Source organism: Thalassophryne amazonica, chromosome 20 (assembly GCF_902500255.1).
Source record: "Thalassophryne amazonica chromosome 20, fThaAma1.1, whole genome shotgun sequence".
Taxonomy (NCBI): domain Eukaryota; kingdom Metazoa; phylum Chordata; class Actinopteri; order Batrachoidiformes; family Batrachoididae; genus Thalassophryne; species Thalassophryne amazonica.
In genome coordinates this window covers 11,475,069-11,496,393 of record NC_047122.1, presented here as the reverse complement: position 1 = coordinate 11,496,393, position 21,325 = coordinate 11,475,069, and the positions used below count along the sequence as shown (strand labels likewise).

Here is a 21,325-nt window from a genome sequence, read left to right as displayed (position 1 = left end):
TTCTGTATGTAAATCCCATTTCCTTTAGGCGGTTTCTTACAGTTCGGTCAGAGACGTTGACTCCAGTTTCCTCCCATTCGTTCCTCACTTGTTTTGTTGTGCATTTTCAATTTTTGAGACATATTGCTTTAAGTTTTCTGTCTTGACGCTTTGATGTCTTCCTTGGTCTACCAGTATGTTTGCCTTTAACAACCTTCCCATGTTGTTTGTATTTGGTCCAGAGTTTAGACACAGCTGACTGTGAACAACCAACATCTTTTGCAACATTGCGTGATGATTTACCCTCTTTTAAGAGTTTGATAATCCTCTCCTTTGTTTCAACTGACATCTCTTGTGTTGGAGCCATGATTCATGTCAGTCCACTTGGTGCAACAGCTCTCCAAGGTGTGATCATTCCTTTTTAGATGCAGACTAACAAGCAGATGTGATTTGATGCAGGTGTTAGTTTTGGGGATGGAAATTTACAGGGTGATTCCATAATTTATTCCTCAGAATTTGTTGTGTGGGCCGCTGAAGAGGAGGTACTGCTGGCCCACCACCACAAGATGACGCCCTGCTTGAAGTGCGGGCTTCAAGCACGAGAAGGCGTTGGAGCGACCGGGAGTGACAGCTGTCACTCATCATCCGTACCAGCTGTCACTCATCCACTACACATCACCACCACCATAAAGGCCGGACTGCAGCTCCACCTCCCCGCCGAGAAATCAGCTACCAACCAGGTAACTTCTCTGCTGACTTACAAAGTAACAATCTGAACTTCTTTGCAGCCGTTTTCCTGTGGTGTGTCCTTATCTGTGGGATTGGCGTTTGGTGTGATAAGCGACGGCTTCGCCTCACAACCCCAAACCAGATAAGTGGTTAAACAGGAGCTGCACGAGTGTGTGATTGGAGGTGGAGGTGCTCCCTCCTAACTAAACACTGACTGTGGGATTACTGAGTGTGCGAACTCACACTCATCAGTACTGTCTCTGTTCTCTGCCAGCAGTACCGGGTCTGACTGCTGAAGACAGTGGTCACCTGAGGCACGGGGCTTGGCGGCTCCGGTGTTCTTCAGATCCATTGGTGGTGGAAGCTGTGTGGGATCCGGCTCTTCTCTCGCCAGACGTCTTCTATCGTCGAGCCTGCCCACACGTCACCTTGTGTATAATTGACATTCCACCATATTGTTATTGTCTGTACTTTGTTGTGCGATTCACAACATTAAATTGTTACTTTTTGGCTTATCCATTGTCCGTTCATTAACGCCCCCTGTTGTGGGTCCGTGTCACGACACTTTCACAACAGGATTTCTTGGCCAGTGTCATGGATCCCGAGGGGCGTCAACCATCGCTTGAACAGCCAATGGAAGAGCGAGGTGCACAGGCGCCAGCAGGAGGCGTGTTAGGTGAGCTGCAGCTCATCTTAACCGCTTTTACTGCTCAGTTGGACTTAGTTACCGAGCAGAGCGTTATTCTCAATCGTAGGATGGAGGCTCTCACCGCCCAGGTGGAAGCGCATGCTCAGGGCGCTGCTGCAGCACCTCCTCCTGCTGACCGAACGCCAGAGACAGACATTCCACTGGTCGTTCAACGAACCCCCCCACCTTCCCCTGAAGCATACATAAGCCCTCCGGAGCCGTATGGAGGCTGTGTGGAGATGTGCGCGGACTTCTTGATGCAGTGCTCGCTCGTCTTTTCACAGCGTCCCGTCATGTACGCGTCAGACGCTAGCCGGGTGGCTTACGTCATAAATTTGCTTCGAGGAATGGCATGCGCCTGGGCTACGGCACTCTGGGAACAGAATTCACGGCTCCTAACAATTTACACTGAGTTTGTGAGGGAGTTCCGACAGGTGTTCGACCACCCTCATAGAGGCGAGACCGCTTCAAGCGTGCTGCTGTCGATATGACAGGGGTGTCGGAGCACAGCGAAGTATGCAGTCGACTTCCGCATCGCGGCAGCGCGAGCCGGCTGGAATGCTGTTGCACTCCGCGCCGCCTTTGTAAACGGACTGTCTCTGGTCATTAAGGAGCACCTGGTGACGAAGGATGAGCCGCGGGATTTAGATGGGCTTATCGACCTGGTTATACGGTTAGACAACCGATTAACAGAACACCGACGGGAGCGAGACGAAGGGCGTGGTCAGGCACAAGCCGTCCCTCTTCCTCCCTGGTCCGAAAGGGAGCCGTTTTCCCCACGCTCCACAGCCAGGGCTCTCCACATGACGACAGCTCCCCCTGCTGACGTTGCTATGGAAATGAGCAGGGCCAAAGAGCGATCAGATCAGAGACAAAGGAGGCTGATCCGTGGGGAGTGTTTTCTCTGCAGCTCAACCGAGCACACACAGAGAGAATGCCCCAAACGGTCAAAACAGCAGCACTCGTCCTTAGAGACTGGGCTAAGGGTGGGTCACAACACCCACGTGGGGAAACCCCGATGATCTGCACGAATCCCAGTCACGATCCTGAGTGGGGATCTAACCCTTCACGCCCCAGCACTGGTGGACACGAGGTCAGAGGGGAATCTGCTGGATAGCAGATGGGCAAAGGAGGTTGGGCTCCCTCTAGTGGCCTTACCGTCACCATTGTCGGTGCGGGCACTAGATGGCACCCTTCTTCCACTAATCACACACCAGACACAGCCAGTGACATTGGTTGTGTCTGGGAATCACAGGGAGGAGATTGTGTTTTATGTAACACCTTCTACCTCCCGAGTGATTTTGGGTTTTCCATGGGTGTTAAAACACAATCCCCGGATTGATTGGCCGTCTGGGGTTGTGGTTCAGTGGAGCGAAACCTGCCACCGGGAGTGTTTAGGATCCTCGGTTCCACCCGGTGTGACAGCTAAGGAGGAGGTTTTAGTCCCTCCCAATCTGGCGGCGGTGCCCCGAGTACCATGACCTTGCTGACGTCTTCAGCAAGGATCTGGCACTCATGCTGCCCCAACACCGTCCGTACGATTGTGCCATTGATTTGATACCGGGCTCTGAGTACCCGTCCAGCAGGCTGTACAACCTCTCACGTCCGGAACGCGAATCAATGGAGACCTACATCCGGGACTCGTTAGCTGCCGGGTTGATCCGGAACTCCACCTCCCTGATGGGTGCTGGTTTCTTTTTTGTGTGAAGAAGGACGGCGGACTCCGTCCATGCATTGATTACAGAGGGCTGAACGAGATCACGGTTCACAACCGATACCCATTACCTCTGTTGGATTCAGTGTTCACGCCCCTGCATGGAGCCCAAATTTTCACGAAATTGGATCTTAGGAATGCTTATCACCTGGTTCGGATCTGGGAGGGAGACGAGTGGAAGACGGCATTTAACACCCCATTAGGTCACTTTGAGTACCTGGTCATGCCGTTCGGCCTCACCAATGCGCCCGCGACGTTCCAAGCATTGGTTAATGACATCTTGCGGGACTTCCTGCATCGGTTTGTCTTCGTATATCTAGACGATATACTCATCTTTTCTCCGGATCCTGAGACCCATGTCAAGCATGTACGTCAGGTCCTACAGCGGTTGTTGGAGAACCGGCTGTTTGTGAAGGACGAGAAGTGCGAGTTCTACCGCACTTCTTTGTCTTTCCTGGGGTTCATAATCTCCTCCAACTCCGTCGCCCCTGATCCGGCCAAGGTTGCGGCGGAGAGAGATTGGCCCCAACCAACGAACCGTAGGAAACTACAACAGTTCCTCGGTTTTGCAAATTTCTACCGGAGGTTCATCAAGGGCTACAGTCAGGTAGTTAGCCCCCTGACAGCCCTGACCTCCACAAAAGTCCCCTTCACCTGGTCGGATCGGTGCGAAGCCGCGTTTAGGGAGTTGAAACGCCGGTTCTCGACTGCGCCGGTTCTGGTGCAGCCCGATCCCAATCGCCAGTTCGTAGTTGAAGTGGACGCCTCTGACTCAGGGATAGGAGCCGTGCTATCCCAGAGTGGGGAGTCCGACAAGGTTCTCCATCCATGTGCCTACTTTTCCCGCAGGTTGACCCCAGCTGAACGGAACTATGACGTCGGCAATCGGGAACTTCTTGCGGTGAAGGAGGCTCTTGAGGAGTGGAGACACCTGTTGGAGGGAGCATCGGTACCATTTACGGTTTTCACGGACCATCGGAACCTGGAGTACATCCGGACCGCAAAGCGTCTGAACCCCAGGCAAGCCCGCTGGTTGCTGTTCTTCGGGCGTTTTGACTTCCGGATCACCTACCGCCCCGGGACAAAAAAACAACGATCTGACGCCCTGTCCCGGGTGCATGAAGAGGAGGTCAAGACCGAGCTGTCAGACCCCCGTGAAACCATCATCCCCGAGTCCACTGTTGTGGCCACCCTTACCTGGGACGTGGAGAAGACCGTCCGGGAGGCCCTGACACGGAGCCCGGATCCGGGGACAGGTCCAAAGGACAAATTGTATGTCCCACCAGAGGCCAGGGCTGCGGTCCTTGACTTCTGTCACGGTTCCAAGCTCTCCTGTCATCCAGGGGTGTGAAGGACCGTGGCAGTGGTCCGGCAGCGCTTCTGGTGGGCGTCTATGGAAGCCGACGTCCGGGAGTATGTCCAGGCCTGCACCACCTGTGCCAGGTGCAAAGCTGACCACCACAAGGCCCAAGGCCTCCTCCAGCCTCTGCCCGTGCCTCATCGCCCCTGGTCTCATATTGGCCTGGACTTTGTCACGGGCCTCCCGCCATCCCAGGGCATGACTTTCATCCTCACGATAGTGGACCGGTTCTCCAAGGCGGCCCACTTCGTGGCCCTCCCCAAGCTCCCGACGGCCCACGAGACTGCAGACCTCCTGGTCCACCACGTCGTGTGTCTGCATGGGATTCCATCGGACATTGTCTCAGATCGTGGTCCTCAGTTTTTCTCCCAGGTCTGGAGGAGTTTCTGCAGGGAACTGGGGGCCACCGTCAGTCTCTCGTCTGGGTACCACCCCCAGACGAACGGGCAGGCACAGCGGACGAACCAGGAACTGGAGCAGGCCCTTCGCTGCGTGACCTCCGCGCACCCGATGGCCTGGAGTGACCATCTGGCCGGAATCGAGTACGCTCATAATATCCAAGTTTCATCTGCCACCGGCCTCTCCCCGTTTGAGGTGTGTTTGGGGTACCAGTCCCCATTGTTTCCGCTAGTGGAGGGAGAGGTCGGGGTGCCCTCGGTCCAGGCCCATCTGAGGAAGTGCCATCGGGTGTGGCGTACCGCCCGCTCTGCCCTGCTCAGAGCCCGGACGAGGGCTAAGGCCCATGCAGACCGCTGGCGTTCCCCGGCCCCTGCATACCAGCCTGGGCAGGAGGTCTGGCTATCCAATAAGGACATCCCCCTGCAGGTGGAATCCCAAAAGCTAAAGGACAGGTACATCGGACCATTTCCCATACTCAAAGTCCTCAGCCTGGCCGCAGTGAAGCTGAAGCTGCCAGCTTCACTGCGGATACACCCGGTTTTTCATGTGTCAAGACTCAAGCCCTGCCATACCTCACCACTGTGTGCCCCGGGACCAGCGCCGCCTCCTGCCCAGATCATCGACGGGGAGCCCGCGTGGACAGTACGCCGGCTCCTGGACGTCCGTCGAAAGGGCCGGGGGTTCCAGTATCTGGTGGACTGGGAGGGTTATGGCCCTGAAGAGCGCTCCTGGGTGAAGAGGAGCTTCATCCTGGACCTGGCCCTCCTGGCCGACTTCTACACCTGTCACCCGGACAAGCCTGGTCAGGCGCCAGGAGGCGCCCGTTGAGGGGGGGGGGGTCCTGTTGTGTGGGCCGCTGAAGAGGAGGTACTGCTGGCCCACCACCACAAGATGGCGCCCTGCTTGAAGTGCGGGCTTCAAGCACGAGAGGGCGTCGGAGCGACCGGGAGTGACAGCTGTCACTCATCATCTGTACCAGCTGTTACTCATCCACTACACATCACCACCACCATAAAGGCCGGACTGCAACTCCACCACCCCGCCGAGAAATCAGCTACCAACCAGGTAACTTCTCTGCTGACTTACAAAGTAACAATCTGAACTTCTTTGCAGCCGTTTTCCTGTGGTGTGTCCTTATCTGTGGGATTGGCGTTTGGTGTGATCAGCGACGGCTTCACCTCACACCCCAATCCAGATAAGTGGTTAAACAGGAGCTGCACGAGTGTGTGATTGGAGGTGGAGGTGCTCCCTCCTAACTAAACACTGACTGTGGGATTACTGAGTGTGCGAACTCACACTCATCAGTACTGTCTCTGTTCTCTGCCAGCAGTACCGGGTCTGACTGCTGAAGACAGTGGCCACCTGGGGCGCGGGGCTTGGCGGCTCCGGTGTTCTTCAGATCCGTTGGTGGTGGAAACTGTGTGGGATCCGGCACTTCTCTCGCCAGACGTCTTCTATCGTCGAGCCTGCCCACACGTCACCTTGTGTATAATTGACATTCCACCATATTGTTATTGTCTGTACTTCGTTGTGCGATTCGCAACATTAAATTGTTACTTTTTGGCTTATCCATTGTCCGTTCATTAACGCCCCCTGTTGTGGGTCCGTGTCACAACACTTTCACAACAGAATTGAGTGAGTCCATTTTTTTTTCCTCTGCTTGGTCTAAAAAAGTAACCGTTACTGACTGCCACAATCTTTTTTCTTGATTTCTTATAGTGTTTCTTAAAGCCAGAAAGTTGCCATTTGAAATGACTTTAGTTTTGTGTCATGTCTGTGATCTGCTTTTTTTCTACAAAATTAAACAACTGAATGAACATCCTCCGAGGCCGGTGATTCCATAATTTTTGCCAGGGGTTGTATTTGTATCACCCAACATTTCACTCTTCATATTCCTAACTAATGATATTCAATTTACTGTTTTTCCCCATAGCTGTTTCATGTCAGAAGCAGGATGGTGGACAGGCAGAAGTTGAAGCTTGTCTTAAATTTGCTCTTCCAATGCCACCTCTCACCCAACCATGCCAACTGCCCTGCCAAGAAGACTGTCAACTCAGCAGCTGGTCCAAGTTCTCCTCCTGCACAGTCAACTGTGTGGGTGTCAGAACCCGCAAGAGGATCCTGATGGGTTAGTCACAGATTTCAAATTCAAATTCACTTCCATGTTTAATCAATCTAACATCAATAACTGGAAAGTAGCAATTATACATTTTTTTTAAAACTTTGTATGTAAAGTTTGACTGAACGGGTGCCAAACTGTAAAACCCCCATCCTGTATTTCTCCCCAAATGCTATAATCTGTTACTTCAGGAGGGTTAACAGTCTTGCAGTCAGGTAGATATGAAGGTGCACAGAGATTTAACCTTTGCCTTTACCTTTACCTTTGTTTTTTGCTTCTGTACACCACAACAATGGAACTGAAGTGTAATAAATAAAAACAAATGTCCTAAGGCGAGCTCAGGAAGGACAGGAACTTCCTGTGGAGCAGAAAGGCAAAAGCTCGCTTGATTTTGATTTTCAGTAGAAATACAGACTGTGAAAGTGGGGCTTCATGATTCTTCTGACTTTTTGGATTTTAAGCAAGAGGTGTCAGAAAAGTTACCACAGGGATAACTGGCTTGTGGTGGCCAAGCGTTCATAGTGACGTTTCCTTTTTGATACTTTGATGTCAGCTCTTCCTATCCTCGTGAAGCAGAATTCATCAAGCGTTGGATTGTTCACCCACTAATGGGGAACGTGACCTGAGGTTAGATCATCCTGAGACAGACTAGTTTTAGCCTACTGATGATGTGTTGTTTCAATAGTAATCCCGCTCAGTACGAGAGTAACCGCAGATTCAGACTTTTGGTGTACAACCCCAATTCCAATGAAGTTGGGATGTTGTGTAAAATGTAAATAAAAACAGAATACAATAATTTGAAAATTCTCTTCAACATATATTCAATTGAATACACCACAAAGTCAAGATATTTAATGTTCAAACTGATAGACTTTGTTGTTTTTGTGCAAATATTTGCTCATTTTGAAATGGATGCCTGCAACACATTTCAAAAAAGTTGGGACAGGGCAACAAAAGACTGGGAAAATTGATGAATGCTCAAAGAACACCTAATTGGAAACAGGTGAGTGTCATGATTGGGTATAAAAGGAGCATCCCCAAAAGGCTCAGCCATTCACAAGCAAAGATGGGGTGAGGATCACTACTTTGTGAACAACTGTGTGAAAAATAGTCCAACAGTTTAAGAACAATGTTTCTCAGTGTTTAATTGCAAGGAATTTAGGGAATCCATCATCTACAGTTCATAATATAATCAGAAGATTCACAGAATCTGGAGAAGTTTCTACACGTAAGCGGCAAAGCTGAAAACCAACATTGAATGTCCGTGACTTTCGATCCCTCAGCCGGCACTGCATTAAAAAATGACATTATTGTGTAAAGGATCTTACCACGTGGGCTCAGGAACACTTCAGAAAACCATTGTCAGTTAACACAGTTTGTCATTACATCTACAAGTGCAAGTTAAAACTCTACCATGCAAAGCGAAAGCCATACATCAACAACATCCAGAAACGCTGCCACCTTCTCTGGGCCTGAGCTCATTTGAAATGGACTGATGCAATGTGGAAAAGTGTGCTGTGGTCTGATTCCACCTACAAAGCATCAACAATTAGTGTCCTCAGTTCCCAAATGCTTATTGAGTGTTGTTAGAAGGAAAGGTGATGTAACACAGTGGTAAACATACCACTGTCCCAGCTTTTTTGAAACGTGTTGCAGGCATCCATTTCAATATGAGCAAATATTTGCACAAAAACAATAATGTTTATTAGTTTGAACATTAAATATCTTGTCTTTGTGGTGTATTCAGTTGAATATAGGTTGAAGAAGATTTGCAAATCATTGTATTATGTTTTATTTACATTTTACACAATGTCCCAACTTCATTGGAAGTGGGGTTGTATGTGCATGGCTGAGGAGCCAATGGTGTGAAGCTACCATCTGTGGGATTATGACTGAATGCCTCTAAGTCAGAATCCTACCTAGACGAAACGATACTGAAGCACTGTGGATTTTCAGTTGGCCCCTGATAGCTGGGCCCCCTTATACCAGGGGGGATGAGCATTTATGACTGGACTGGGGCGTGGCCTCTCCTTCCTCGCACCTCATTTTTGTGAAGAGCCTTCAGATGTCCTTCAAAAAATCAGGATATGCTTGTGTAAACTTATAGCTTTTATTCACGTTTTTTACCAAAAAAAAAACATTGTTCCATGTATTGCATTAGCAACAAATGCAACAAAACAAAACAAATGCACATGGAAGGCAGGGCAAGAGGGGAGGGGGAGAGCCGGTAATGAGTTTTTATGACAGTTTTGTGATATATGTACTTCTGAGCAGGAGGGGGAACCCCTTAGAGAAGAACGTGACCAATTAAAAAAAGAAGAAACTGAGAAAAACTGACCAGAGTTGTATAGTTCCTCTTTAATGTAGCCACTATGCACATAGAGCACACTGTTTTTCAAGCTTTACTAATGGGCTCCAAAAATGAAGGCAATACAGATACAAATGGTGATAATTGCTAAATCATTAATTTGATATTTTATTTAATCCCTGTTAAATAAAAGGTAAGTGTTTCTGCTCTAAGCACATTTTATTTCATTTCTACTCCATTGTGTCTTTAGAGGCAAAATTAGAACAATTGCCTCACTGTCCAACTACTTATTGACTTGAAAGTACACTGCCAAGACCTGAGTTGCTCCAAAGGGAATAAAAAATGCTTGTGCAAAGAAAAACTATTTATACAGGGGCTTTTTAAAATTGCAAACAAAGGAATCAGAACATAAATACAAAAGATATAAAAATAAACTATTAACAGTAATTAGGAAACAAAAAAAAAAGATTATTATAGTGAACAATTAAATAAGAGTAAAGATAATACGAGGGTAACATGGGGAATTATAAAAAGTGTGATTGATAGTGATGGAGCGAAAGCAACTATTCCAAACTACTTTGTTAAGGAAAATAAAGAGATATATGACATAAAAGAAGTTGCAAATGGGTTTAATGATTATTTTTTAATGTAGGATCAAGTCTGGTGGGAAATAAACCAATAATAGAAGATAAATTACATACACTGGTAAATACGGTCAATAGTATTTTCCTGGACAATGTGAAAAAGATGAAATAAGAAATATTGTAAAAAAACTGTGTAAGCAAAAGATCAGCTGACCATGAAGATTTAGACATGATGACTGTAAAAAGTATAATAGAAATTGTTATTGAACCATTTACTTATATTTGTAATCTGTCTCTGTCAACTGGGATTTTTCCAGATGAAATGAAAATTGCTAAGGTAGTCCCATTATATAAAAATGGAGACAAACATATTTCTTTCTAATTACAGGCCAGTATCTTTGCTTCCACAGTTTTCTAAAATCATGGAAAAAGTTTTTGTGACAAGATTGGATAAATTTATTGAGAAACATCATATTTTAAATAATGCTCAGTATGGATTTAGAACAAAACATTCGACAGCTATGGCAATTATGGAACTAATAGAGAAAATATCAACAACAATAGATAATAAGGATTATTTTGTAAGTATTTTTATTGACCTGAAAAAGGCTTTTGATGTTATAGACCACTCAAGATTGCTTCACAAGTTACAACAGTATGGAATAAGAGGTGTTGCACATCAGTGGGTAAAAAGCTACTTAAAAAACAGAAAACAGTTTGTTCAGAAAAATAATACCAAATCAGAATTGTGTAACATTATTTATGGAGTACCACAAGGATAGGTACTTGGACCCAAACTGTTTATATTGTATATCAATGATATTGTGAATGTATCCAATGTGCTTGGCAGCATTTTATTTGTTGATGATACAACGCTGTTTTACTCTGGATCAGATATACAGGAAGTAGCACAAGTGATAAATACAGAGTTGGAAAAAGTTAAACATTGGTTTGATATAAAGAGATTGTCACTAAATATTAATAAGACAAATTTTATATTGTTTAATGATAGAGCGAAAAAAAAGTGTCATTACAAATAGATGGAATGGATATACAAAGGGTAAAAGAAACGAAATTTTTAGGAGTCATGATTGATGATGATCTTACATGGAAGTTACACATAAATTACATAAAAGGAAAAATAGCGAAAGCCATTGCTGTTTTGCATAAAGTAAAATATTAATTAAATAGTTATGGTTTATTAACATTGTACAATTCATTGATTGTCCCATATTTAACTTATTGTGTAGAAATCTGGGGATCAACATATACAACCTATATACAACCTTTATTTATTTTGCAGAAAAGAGCTTTAAAAGTGATTAGTAACAGTGGTTTTAGAGATCTATCTAATCCATTGTTTATTAAGTATAGGGTACTTAAATTTCATGATTTAGTCGATTTGAAAATATTATAAACAATGTACCAAGTTGAATGAATGAATGAATGAATGAATGAATGAATGAATGAATTTATTCAGCACTCACATAAACAAAACAAAATACCAACATAAACTCTTACTAACATACATAAAAAACAAACAAAAGAAAAATACAACAATAACTCAGTTTCTCAAATTAGGTGCAGCCGAAAGGGCATGGGCTGAAGCAAAAGCTTGTAAACGCCCACCCCGTAGACCGTACACCCGTTACCATCCACAGTTAAATACACTCAAATAAGATAGAAATCAGAAAATAACATAACTAAACAGAATAGAACAATTTCATATTTACATTTTACATTTACATTTTATATCTACATTAGAATATAGTTAGGTACTAACAATTGCATCAATGGCATTCCATTATTTTCAATTCATTTAAAGTTTAACACATTTTTACCTTCTAAGCAATTACAAATAGTCTTGCACCCTGATCATTACTGACATAATGTCATACACCAAGTACTGTTCAATGTCTATGCAATCGTCTACACTTCTTACTAACTCTATTAACATTTTTACTCGTTTGTGTACTGTGCTAACATAATTTCTTTGTATTTCTTTTTGAACTTATAAATGTTTCCACATTGTTTCCAATGTTTGTTGGTAAAGTATAAAAATACTTTACCAACAAACATTCAAAATATGTTTGAAAAAAGAGTAAGTAGTTATAAATTGAAAGGAATAGAAGTCTTTAAAAAAACAAGATTTAGAACCAAAGTAAAGAAAAGCAGTATTGCAGTAAATGGTGTCAAATTATGGAACAATCTTAATAAAGAAATTAAAGAATTAAGGTCGCTTAAATTATTTAAAAAAACGTATTAAATTAGATGTATTAAGTAAGTATGAAACTATGAAATAAGTCAGTGGGCTGCAAGAAAGTAAAAAAAAAGGTAATCTGTTAATAATGTTTTAAGTTTAAAATGTAACCTGTCAGAGATGTAATCTATTAATTAATGGTCATAATTATGAAATGGGTCAGTGGTATGTGACAAGTTAAAGAAATGCAATCTGTTAAATAATGTTGACTATGATGCTGGATATTGAAAGATTGTATTGTTAAAAGGGGCAGAAATCATAAGACTTCTTATTCTTTCTGCTCCTTTTCATTCTGGTGTTGTGATGCTTTGTTTCTGCTTTTCTGTTTTTTCTTTTAAATGAATGAAATAAATATTAAAGAAAAAAAAAAGAAACATTGCAGTTATGGTGACTCATTGTTCAACCTCACCATGGGTAAACACAAATAATCATGAAAGTGTGTTTCCTTATTTGCAGGAAAGAGCAAAAAGCGTGACCAGTGTAAAAATCACAAGATATATCCATTGACTGAGACCCAATACTGTCCATGTAACAAGTACAATGCTCAGCCTGTTGGGAACTGGTCTGACTGTATCCTACCTGAGAGTGGACGCATGGAGGGTCAAGTGGGCATGAAAGTCCAAGGTGACATCAAGGAGTGTGGCCAAGGATACCGCTACCAGGCTACAGTTTGCTATGATCAGGACAACCGTATAGTAGAATCATCTCGTTGCAATAGTCATGGTGAGTATTGCATGTTAAAATAATCATATTTTTCAAAATGCACTGCGACAGACAGGTGTCCTGTCCAGGGTGTACCCTGCTTAGCACCCTATGAATGCTGGGATAGGCTCCAGTGCTCCTGTGACCCTTAACTGGAAAAAATGGGCATTGAAAATGGATGGATAGTTATTGTGGAAAATTTTGTTTTTTTGAGTCCAACAGTGGCATATGGTGAGTGTTCTATGTGGGCTCTGCACATGTAGAGCCCACATTTGTACATTTATATATGTAGAGAGAGATGGGGAGAGAGAGAGCGAGCCCTAAACACCAGATCCATAGAGGCAGGAGTCTATCACAGCCAACAGGACCCAAGTTGTAGGCTGTACAAATGTGCCCCAGAGACGGTTAGCACATAGTAGCAGGATGCAAGATGCAGGCTGGGACAGTGTACACTGAGAGGCATAATAAAATGTCAGGAATCATGCACAGGAACATCTGTGCCGCATACAGATTAGAAGTCCCCAAGTCCCATTGGGTGACACTACAGAATGTGGTTTAGAATGACAGGTCTAAGGTCCTGTGGGACTTCAAATTCCAAACAGACAAGCAGCTGCTGGCCATCCAACCAGACATAGTGGTGTTTGACAAGGGAAAGAAGACTGCAGTTGTGATCAATGTGGCAATCCCAGCTGAGAGCAACATCAGAAAGAAGGAGCATGAGAAACACAAGAAGTACCAAGGGCTGAAGGAGCAACTGGAGCAGATGTAGCTCCATCTTAAGTGAAGGTTTTTAGCCATGCTAATGCTCCCCAGAACCATTTTACTGAAAAAAAAATGAAGGACCTAAATGACATGGTGAGACGTGAGGAGCTTTGCTCATTAATGTTGGCAACATAAACATATTATTTACTGTTGTTGTAAATTACAATGATCATTCAATAAATCTTTTTTTTTCCCCTTGTCATTCAATAAATCTATCGAACTCAGCCACATGGGGTGTGCAGCCAGTACATTGTGAGTGCCGGTCCCAAGCCCAGATAAATCAATCAATCAATCAACTTTTTTCTTATATAGCGCCAAATCACAACAAACAGTTGCCCCAAGGCGCTCCACATTGCAAGGCAAGGCCATACAATAATTATGAAAAACCCCAACGGAGCACTTGGCCACAGTGGGAAGGAAAAACTCCCTTTTAACAGGAAGAAACCTCCAGCAGAACCAGGCTCAGGGAGGGGCAGTCTTCTGCTGAGACTGGTTGGGGCTGAGGGAAAGAACTAAATAAATAAATGAGGAGGATTGCGTCAGGAAGGGCATCAAGGCGTAAAACAAGCCAACCCAACTATGCAGACTAGATTGAATTTCCATACCGGATCGGTCGAAGCCTGGGTTAACAATGTCCGCCACCGATGCTGTTGCCCAACAGGGTGCTGGTGGAAATTGGGCTACTGCTGGGCGAAGACAAAGAAGAGGAGGAGAATGTTTCCACAAACAGCGGGAGAAGAGGAAAACTAGAAGGGTGGAAATGAGAGTGGGGACTTTGAATGTTGGTAGTATGACTGGTAAAGGGAGAGAGCTGGCTGATATGATGAAGAGGAGAAAGGTAGACATATTGTGTGTGCAAGAGACCAAGTGGAAGGGAAGTAAGAGCAGGAGCATCAGCGGTGGGTTCAAGTTGTTGTACCATGGTGATGATAGGAAGAGAAATGGTGTTGGGGTCATTTTAAAGGAAGAGTATGTTAAAAGTGTGTTGGAAGTTAAGTACGTGTCTGACAGGGTGATGAGTGTGAAGTTGGAAATTGAAGGGGTGATGATGAATATCATCAGTGCATATGCCCCACAAGTAAGTTGTGAGATGAAGGAGGAAGAAGATTTCTGGAGTGTGTTAGATGAGGTGGTGGAGAGTGTGTCCAAGCATGAAAGAGTGGTGATAGGAGCGGACTTCAATGGGCATGTTGGTGAAGGGAACAGAGGTGATGAGGAAGTAATGGGTAGATATGGTATCAAGGATAGGAATGTGGAAGGGCAGATGGTGAGATGTGGTGAATACCTACTTTAAGAAAAGGGAGGAGCACAGGATAACATATAAGAGTGGAGGAAGGTGCACACAGGTGGACTACATTTTTTATAGGAGATGCAAGCTAAAAGAAATCAGAGACTGTAAGGTGGTGGCAGGAGAGAGTGTCACTAGACAGCATAGGATGGTTGTTTGTAGGATGACTTTAGAGGTAAAGAAGAAGAAGAGAGTGAAAGCTCAACAAAGGATCAGATGGTGGAAACTGAAGGAGGAAGACTGTTGTGTGAAATTTAGCAAGCAGGTGAGAGAAGCACTGGATGGAGGGGAAGCAATTTTGGACAACTGGTAAAGTACTGCAGATGTGGTGAGGGAGACAGCGAGGACAGTACTGGGTATGACATCTGGACAGTGGAAGGAAGACAAGGAGACTTGGTGGTGGAGTGAAGAGGTCCAGGAAAGGATCAGGAGAAAGAGGTTGGCAAAAAAGTTTTGGGATAGTCAGAGAGATGAAGAAAGTAGACAGGAGTACAAGGAAATGCGGCATAAGGCGAAAAGAGAAGTGGCAAAAGCGAAGGAAAAGGCATATTGCGAGCTGTACAAGAAGTTGAATAGCAAAGAAGGAGAAAAGGACTGTACCGATTGGCCAGACAAAGGGACAGAGCTGGAAAGGACGTGCAGCAGGGTGTTAAAAGATGCACATGGTAATGTGCTGACAAGTGAGGAGTGTGTGTTGATAAGGTGGAAGGAATATTTTCAGGAGCTGATGAATGAAGAAACTGAGCGAGAGAAAAGGCTGGATGATGCGGTGAGAGTAAGTCAGGAAGTACAAGAGTAGTAAGGAAGAAGTGAGGGCTGCTATGAAGAGGATGAAGAGTGGAGAGGCAGTTGGTCCAGATGACATTCCAGTGGAGGCATGGAAATGTCTAGGAGAGATGGCAGTGGAGTTTCTAACCAGATTGTTAATAAAATCTTGGAAAGAGAAAGGATGCCTGAGGAGTGGAGACGAAGTGTGCTGGTTCCTATTTTCAAGAACAAGGGTGATGTGCAGAGCTGCAGTAACTACAGAGTCATAAAGTTGATCAGGCACAGCATGAAGTGATGGGAAAGAGTAGTAGAAGCTAGGCATAGAAAACAGGTGAAGATCTGTGAGCAGCAATATGGTTGCATGTCAAGAAAGAGCACTACAGATGCAATGTTTGCTCTGAGAATACTGTTGAAGTACAGAGAAGGCCAGAAAGAGGTACATTGTGTGTTTGTGGACTTAGAAAAAAGCTTATGACAAGGTGCCACAAGAAGAGCGGTGGTATTGTATGAGGAAGTCTGGAGTGGCAGAGAAGTATGTTAGAATAGTGCAGGACATGTACAAGAATAGTGTGACAGCGGTGAGATGTGCAGTAGGAATGACAGACTCATTCAAGGTGGAGGTGGGATTACACCAAGGATCAGCTCTGAGCCCTTTCTTGTTTGCAATGGTGATGGACAGGTTGACAGATGAGATCAGACAGAAGTCCCCATGGACTATGATGTTTGCAGATGACATTGTGATCTGTAGTGAGAGTAGAGAGCAAGTTGGGTCTAGTCTGGAGAGATGGAGATATGCTCTGTAGAGCAATGGAATGAAAGTCAGTAGGAGCAAGACTGAGTACATGTGTGTGAATGAGAGGGAGCCCAGTGGAATAGTGCAGTTACAAGGAGGAGAAGTGGTGAAAGTAGATGAATTTATATACTTGGGGTCAACTGTTCAAAGTAATGGAGAGTGTGGTAGAGAGTTGAAGAATAGAGTGCAGGCAGGGTGGAGTGGGTGGAGAAAGGTGGCAGGAGTGATTTGTGACTGAAGAATGTCCTCAAGAGTGAAGGGGAAAGTTTACAAGACAGTAGTGAGACCAAGTATGTTGTACGGTTTAGAGACGGTGGCACTAACAAAAAGACAGGTGGCAGAGCTGAAGATGCTGAGATTCTCTTTGGGAGTGACGAGAATGGACAAGATTAGGAATGAACATATCAGAGGGACAGCTCAGTGGGACGGTTTGGAGACAAAGTCAAAGAAGTGAGACTGAGATGGTTTGGACATGTGCAGAGGAGGGACCCAGAGTATATAGGGAGAAGGATGCTGAGGATGGAGCCACCAGGCAGGGGGAGAAGAGGGAGGCCAAAGAGGAGGTTTATGGATGTGCTGAGGGAGGACATGCAGGTGGTTGGTGTGACAGAGGAAGATACAGAGGACAGGGTGAGATGGCAACGATTGATCTGCTGTGGCAACCCCTAACGGGAACAGCCGAAAGAAAACAAAAGAATTTAATAAATCTATCGATCTCAAGAATACAGACGTTTCTGCTCTTAATATTCTACTTAGCAACGATATTTTCATGAATACCTTTAATAAACCCATATGTATGTTCCATTAAAGTCTACAATAGTTTATCATTAACAAATTGTGTCAGTCTATTTAAAGTACCTTCATCTCAAGACCTTCATACACCCAAGCAATTTTGAAGTATGGTGTAGCACATATAGTCGTCATGATATATTTACATCAGCCTACATCAATTTTCGGTCCAAGGCTTTGCCTTAAGTATATTAATATATAATATACTTTCTTACAGCTGCAACAAAGACAGCACCCAGTGTGGGGGACCCCCCCCCCCCCCAAAAAAAAAAAAATATGTTAAACACAAGAACTAAAGTTAGCCTATTGCCTTTATTTTGTTTGGGAACTCAGAGATGAGGGATGACCTTCAGGTTTTGTTCTACCTGTCCTGGGTTAAAAGGAGTGTAGGTGGTGTGACCTTCTATAATGACAAAATTAGGTCGTCAAAATCCAACCCCCATCTGCATCTTGGTACCTGGGTAATGGATACAGTAGGAGATTGCCTGTTGGGGTGAAATACAATGATCTTCTGTCCCTGTGGCCACTGCCATTGCCAAGACGGCCCAACAGGAACCCTGAACAGAGGATGGCTAATGGGGCTCTGGTGAAACAAGAACTCCTCAATGGTGGTTAAGGCGGAGGAGGTGATGTCTTGTAACCCAGTGGCTGTGAAGGTAGATGAAGGCTGCAGCAGGTCCTCAGACACCGATCATTTGGGATTTCCTAGTCACTGGAGCAGGTTAGGTATCTGTCATGGACCATGTGTTTCTCAGCATGTAACAACATTGCCATATTAAACAAACCCACGCACAGGCATCTTGAGATGGAGCCTGGATGTAAGTCAGAAACAGTGTGTGTCCAGACTGGGCCTGTTCATTCATCTCCTCGTCCACCTCCCATCTGGAAACTGATCAAGAGACAATCTGCCTTACCACTGAATTAAAATTAGCAGTCTCAGTGATACTTGGAAATTACTTTCCACCTTCAAATCTCTACTCAGCCCACTAACACCTCCTCCAACTACCAAACTCACAACTGATGTCTTTAATTTTATCTTCACAAAAAAAAAAATTGCCGCCGATAGCAGCTAATTCTCCGAACCGCTCAATCTCAGCCTATTTCCCATGAATTTGGACACAATGAAAAACTCAACATGTGACAGTCCTACTACCTCACCTTCTCAAACATCTTTGGTCTCAGACACAACAGATCGTTTCTGGAATTCACTGCTCTCTCTGAGAGAAAGGTATCTCACCTCCTGTCAATTAACCCCATTCCTATCACTTTTCTTCCAGCCATCAAATCACTCATCATAACTGCTTCACTGGTTTCTGGCATAATTCATGTTTTTTTTAATGACTCAGGTGACATCCCGGCTTAAAAAAGCCTTTTCTCATACCTTGGGTTGAATACTGTTGGCCTGTCTTGCTTCTCTCATTCCTATCTAAAGCTATTTAAAGGATAGTTTTCAAACAGGTCACTTATTTCCTCATTTATTTTCTTGATCCTACAAGCCCCGAAAGAGACGTGAATTTAGAAGATGATGAAAAAAAACCCACGTACCTGAGACTAGTGTGCCTTGATTAGAGAGAGAGTGGCGACATGATGAGTCAAACAAAATTGGTCCCGTGACTCTTGGTGCCATCTTGGGTTCAAAATAGCGTTCGCTTTTTTTTTTTTTTTTTTTTTATTCGCTGAAAATGCCGGGTTGTTGTGCATTTGGATGCACAAATAGACCCAAGATGGCTTCAAGATGTTCAGATTCCCTTCAGATCCAAACAGAAGAAAAATTTGGGAAAATAAAGTCAGATGTGTGGGATGGAAGAAACATCATCAAAGCTTTGAGAGGTAAATTTATTGTTCAGTCCCATGTACAGTAAAACTCACCTAAACCGTCGTCGTATAAACCAGATATTCACAGTCACCGGACAAAAAAGTCCCAAAGTTTTTGTATTGTTTTCCATGTAATAAACACTGTATTTAACGGATTTTGTACAACAGATTTTTCGCTCACATCAGATAAAATGTCCCGTCTGATCGCAATGTGTTTCCATTAAACCCCTCGCATGTGGAACCGGAGTCATTTCTGTGATTAAAAGACCGACCGTTTATTTTTTTTCACACCGTGCTCAGACTTGGAGCTGTAGTCTGACATGCACCTGTTAAATCAGACACAGCAAAAAGTTGTGATTTGACACTTTGCTGCTTTCACTGCTTCGTCTGCCTTCATATTATAATAGTTCTTACAGCACGCATGCTGATATATGGATCAGAAAAGTCCGCACATTTACAGCACAAAGTTGGTAAAAGAGGAAAATGTACAGCTTACCTTTGATTTGGAGGTGATGATTGTAGAAAGAAAAGCTTGTTGAGGGTCAAATTAATCCATAATAAAGCATAATCCAGAGACGGAGAATTTTAAAACTGTCACGCACGTCATTACATGACACGGAGTTGCAGAGCTGCAGCTGCATAAATCAGGCTTTAAATTAATTAAATAAATCATCATCAATTGTAAATTTATGTAAATTTGATAGCTTAACTATATTTCTATTTATTTTGATAGCACCTGTACCTGGATGTGTTGCTGTATGTGGTTAAATGACTTAAAAAATGTTGAAAACATTAAAGGTTCATTCATTAGTTCAGTGCAGTTGGAACCAAATTGGCGCCACGTTCTGATTTGATGCCACTCTCTCCAATCAAGGCACACTACCTGAGACAGGCATTGGATATATTTTTGCGAGATCTCATGAGATTTTTGTGAGATCTTTCTAAAGCTACTTGGGCTCAGTAACAAAGGCTCTGGCAGTCACGTCAGTTTGTTTACCCTCGATTTGCATGGGCCAAGTATATCCAGCGCCCGTCTCTGCTACATGTTTGTTTGTTTCCTTTGTTATTGTCCCTTTAGGGGCTCCATATGATCCAAATCAATCAATCAATCAATCAATCAACTTTTTTCTTATATAGCGCCAAATCACAACAAACAGTTGCCCCAAGGCGCTCCATATTGTAAGGCAAGGCCATACAATAATTATGAAAAACCCCAACGGTCAAAACGACCCCCTATGAGCAAGCACTTGGCCACAGTGGGAAGGAAAAACTCCCTTTTAACAGGAAGAAACCTCCAGCAGAACCAGGCTCAGGGAGGGGCAGTCTTCTGCTGAGACTGGTTGGGGCTGAGGGAAAGAACCAGGAAAAAGACATGCCGAGAAGGGGGGCAGAGATCGATCACTAATGATTAAATGCAGAGTGATGCATACGAAGCAAAAAGAGAAAGAAACAGTGCATCATGGGAACCCCCCCACAGTCTACGTCTAAAGCAACATAACCAAGGGATGGTCCAGGGTCACCCGATCCAGCCCTAACTATAAGCCTTAGCGAAAAGGAAAGTTTTAAGCCTAATCTTAAAAGTAGAGAGGGTATCTGTCTCCCTGATCTGAATTGGGAGCTGGTTCCACAGGAGAGGAGCCTGAAAGCTGAAGGCTCTGCCTCCCATTCTACTCTTACAAACCCTAGGAACCACAAGTAAGCCCGCAGTCTGAGAGCGAAGCGCTCTAATGGGGTAATATGGTACTACGAGGTCCCTAAGATAAGATGGGACCTGATTATTCAAAACCTTATAAGTAAGAAGAAGAATTTTAAATTCTATTCTAGAATTAACAGGAAGCCAATGAAGAGAGGCCAACACGGGTGAGATATGCTCTCTCCTGCTAGTCCCCGTCAGTACTCTAGCTGCAGCATTCTGAACCAACTGAAGGCTTTTTAGGGAACTTTTAGGACAACCTGATAATAATGAATTACAATAGTCCAGCCTAGAGGAAATAAATGCATGAATTAGTTTTTCAGCATCACTCTGAGACAAGACCTTTCTGATTTTAGAGATATTGCGTAAATGCAAAAAGGCAGTCCTACATATTTGTTTAATATGCGCTTTGAATGACATATCCTGATCAAAAATGACTCCAAGATTTCTCACAGTATTACTAGAGATCAGGGAAATGCCATCCAGAGTAATGATCTGGTTAGACACCATGCTTCTAAGATTTGTGGGGCCAAGTACAATAACTTCAGTTTTATCTGAGTTTAAAAGCAGGAAAT

At 44.3% G+C, this 21,325-nt stretch overlaps 1 protein-coding gene across 1 annotated transcript in view; it reads left to right on the top strand.

Moving 5' to 3' along the window:
- Positions 1 to 21,325, top strand: part of LOC117501852 (thrombospondin type-1 domain-containing protein 7A-like) — a 316,378-nt gene that overhangs the window by 198,723 nt on the left and 96,330 nt on the right. The window contains exons 12-13 of the mRNA XM_034160813.1: positions 6,803 to 6,997; positions 12,597 to 12,863. Coding sequence (XP_034016704.1) covers positions 6,803 to 6,997; positions 12,597 to 12,863 — 462 coding nt within the window. The remainder of the gene's footprint in view (positions 1 to 6,802; positions 6,998 to 12,596; positions 12,864 to 21,325) is intronic.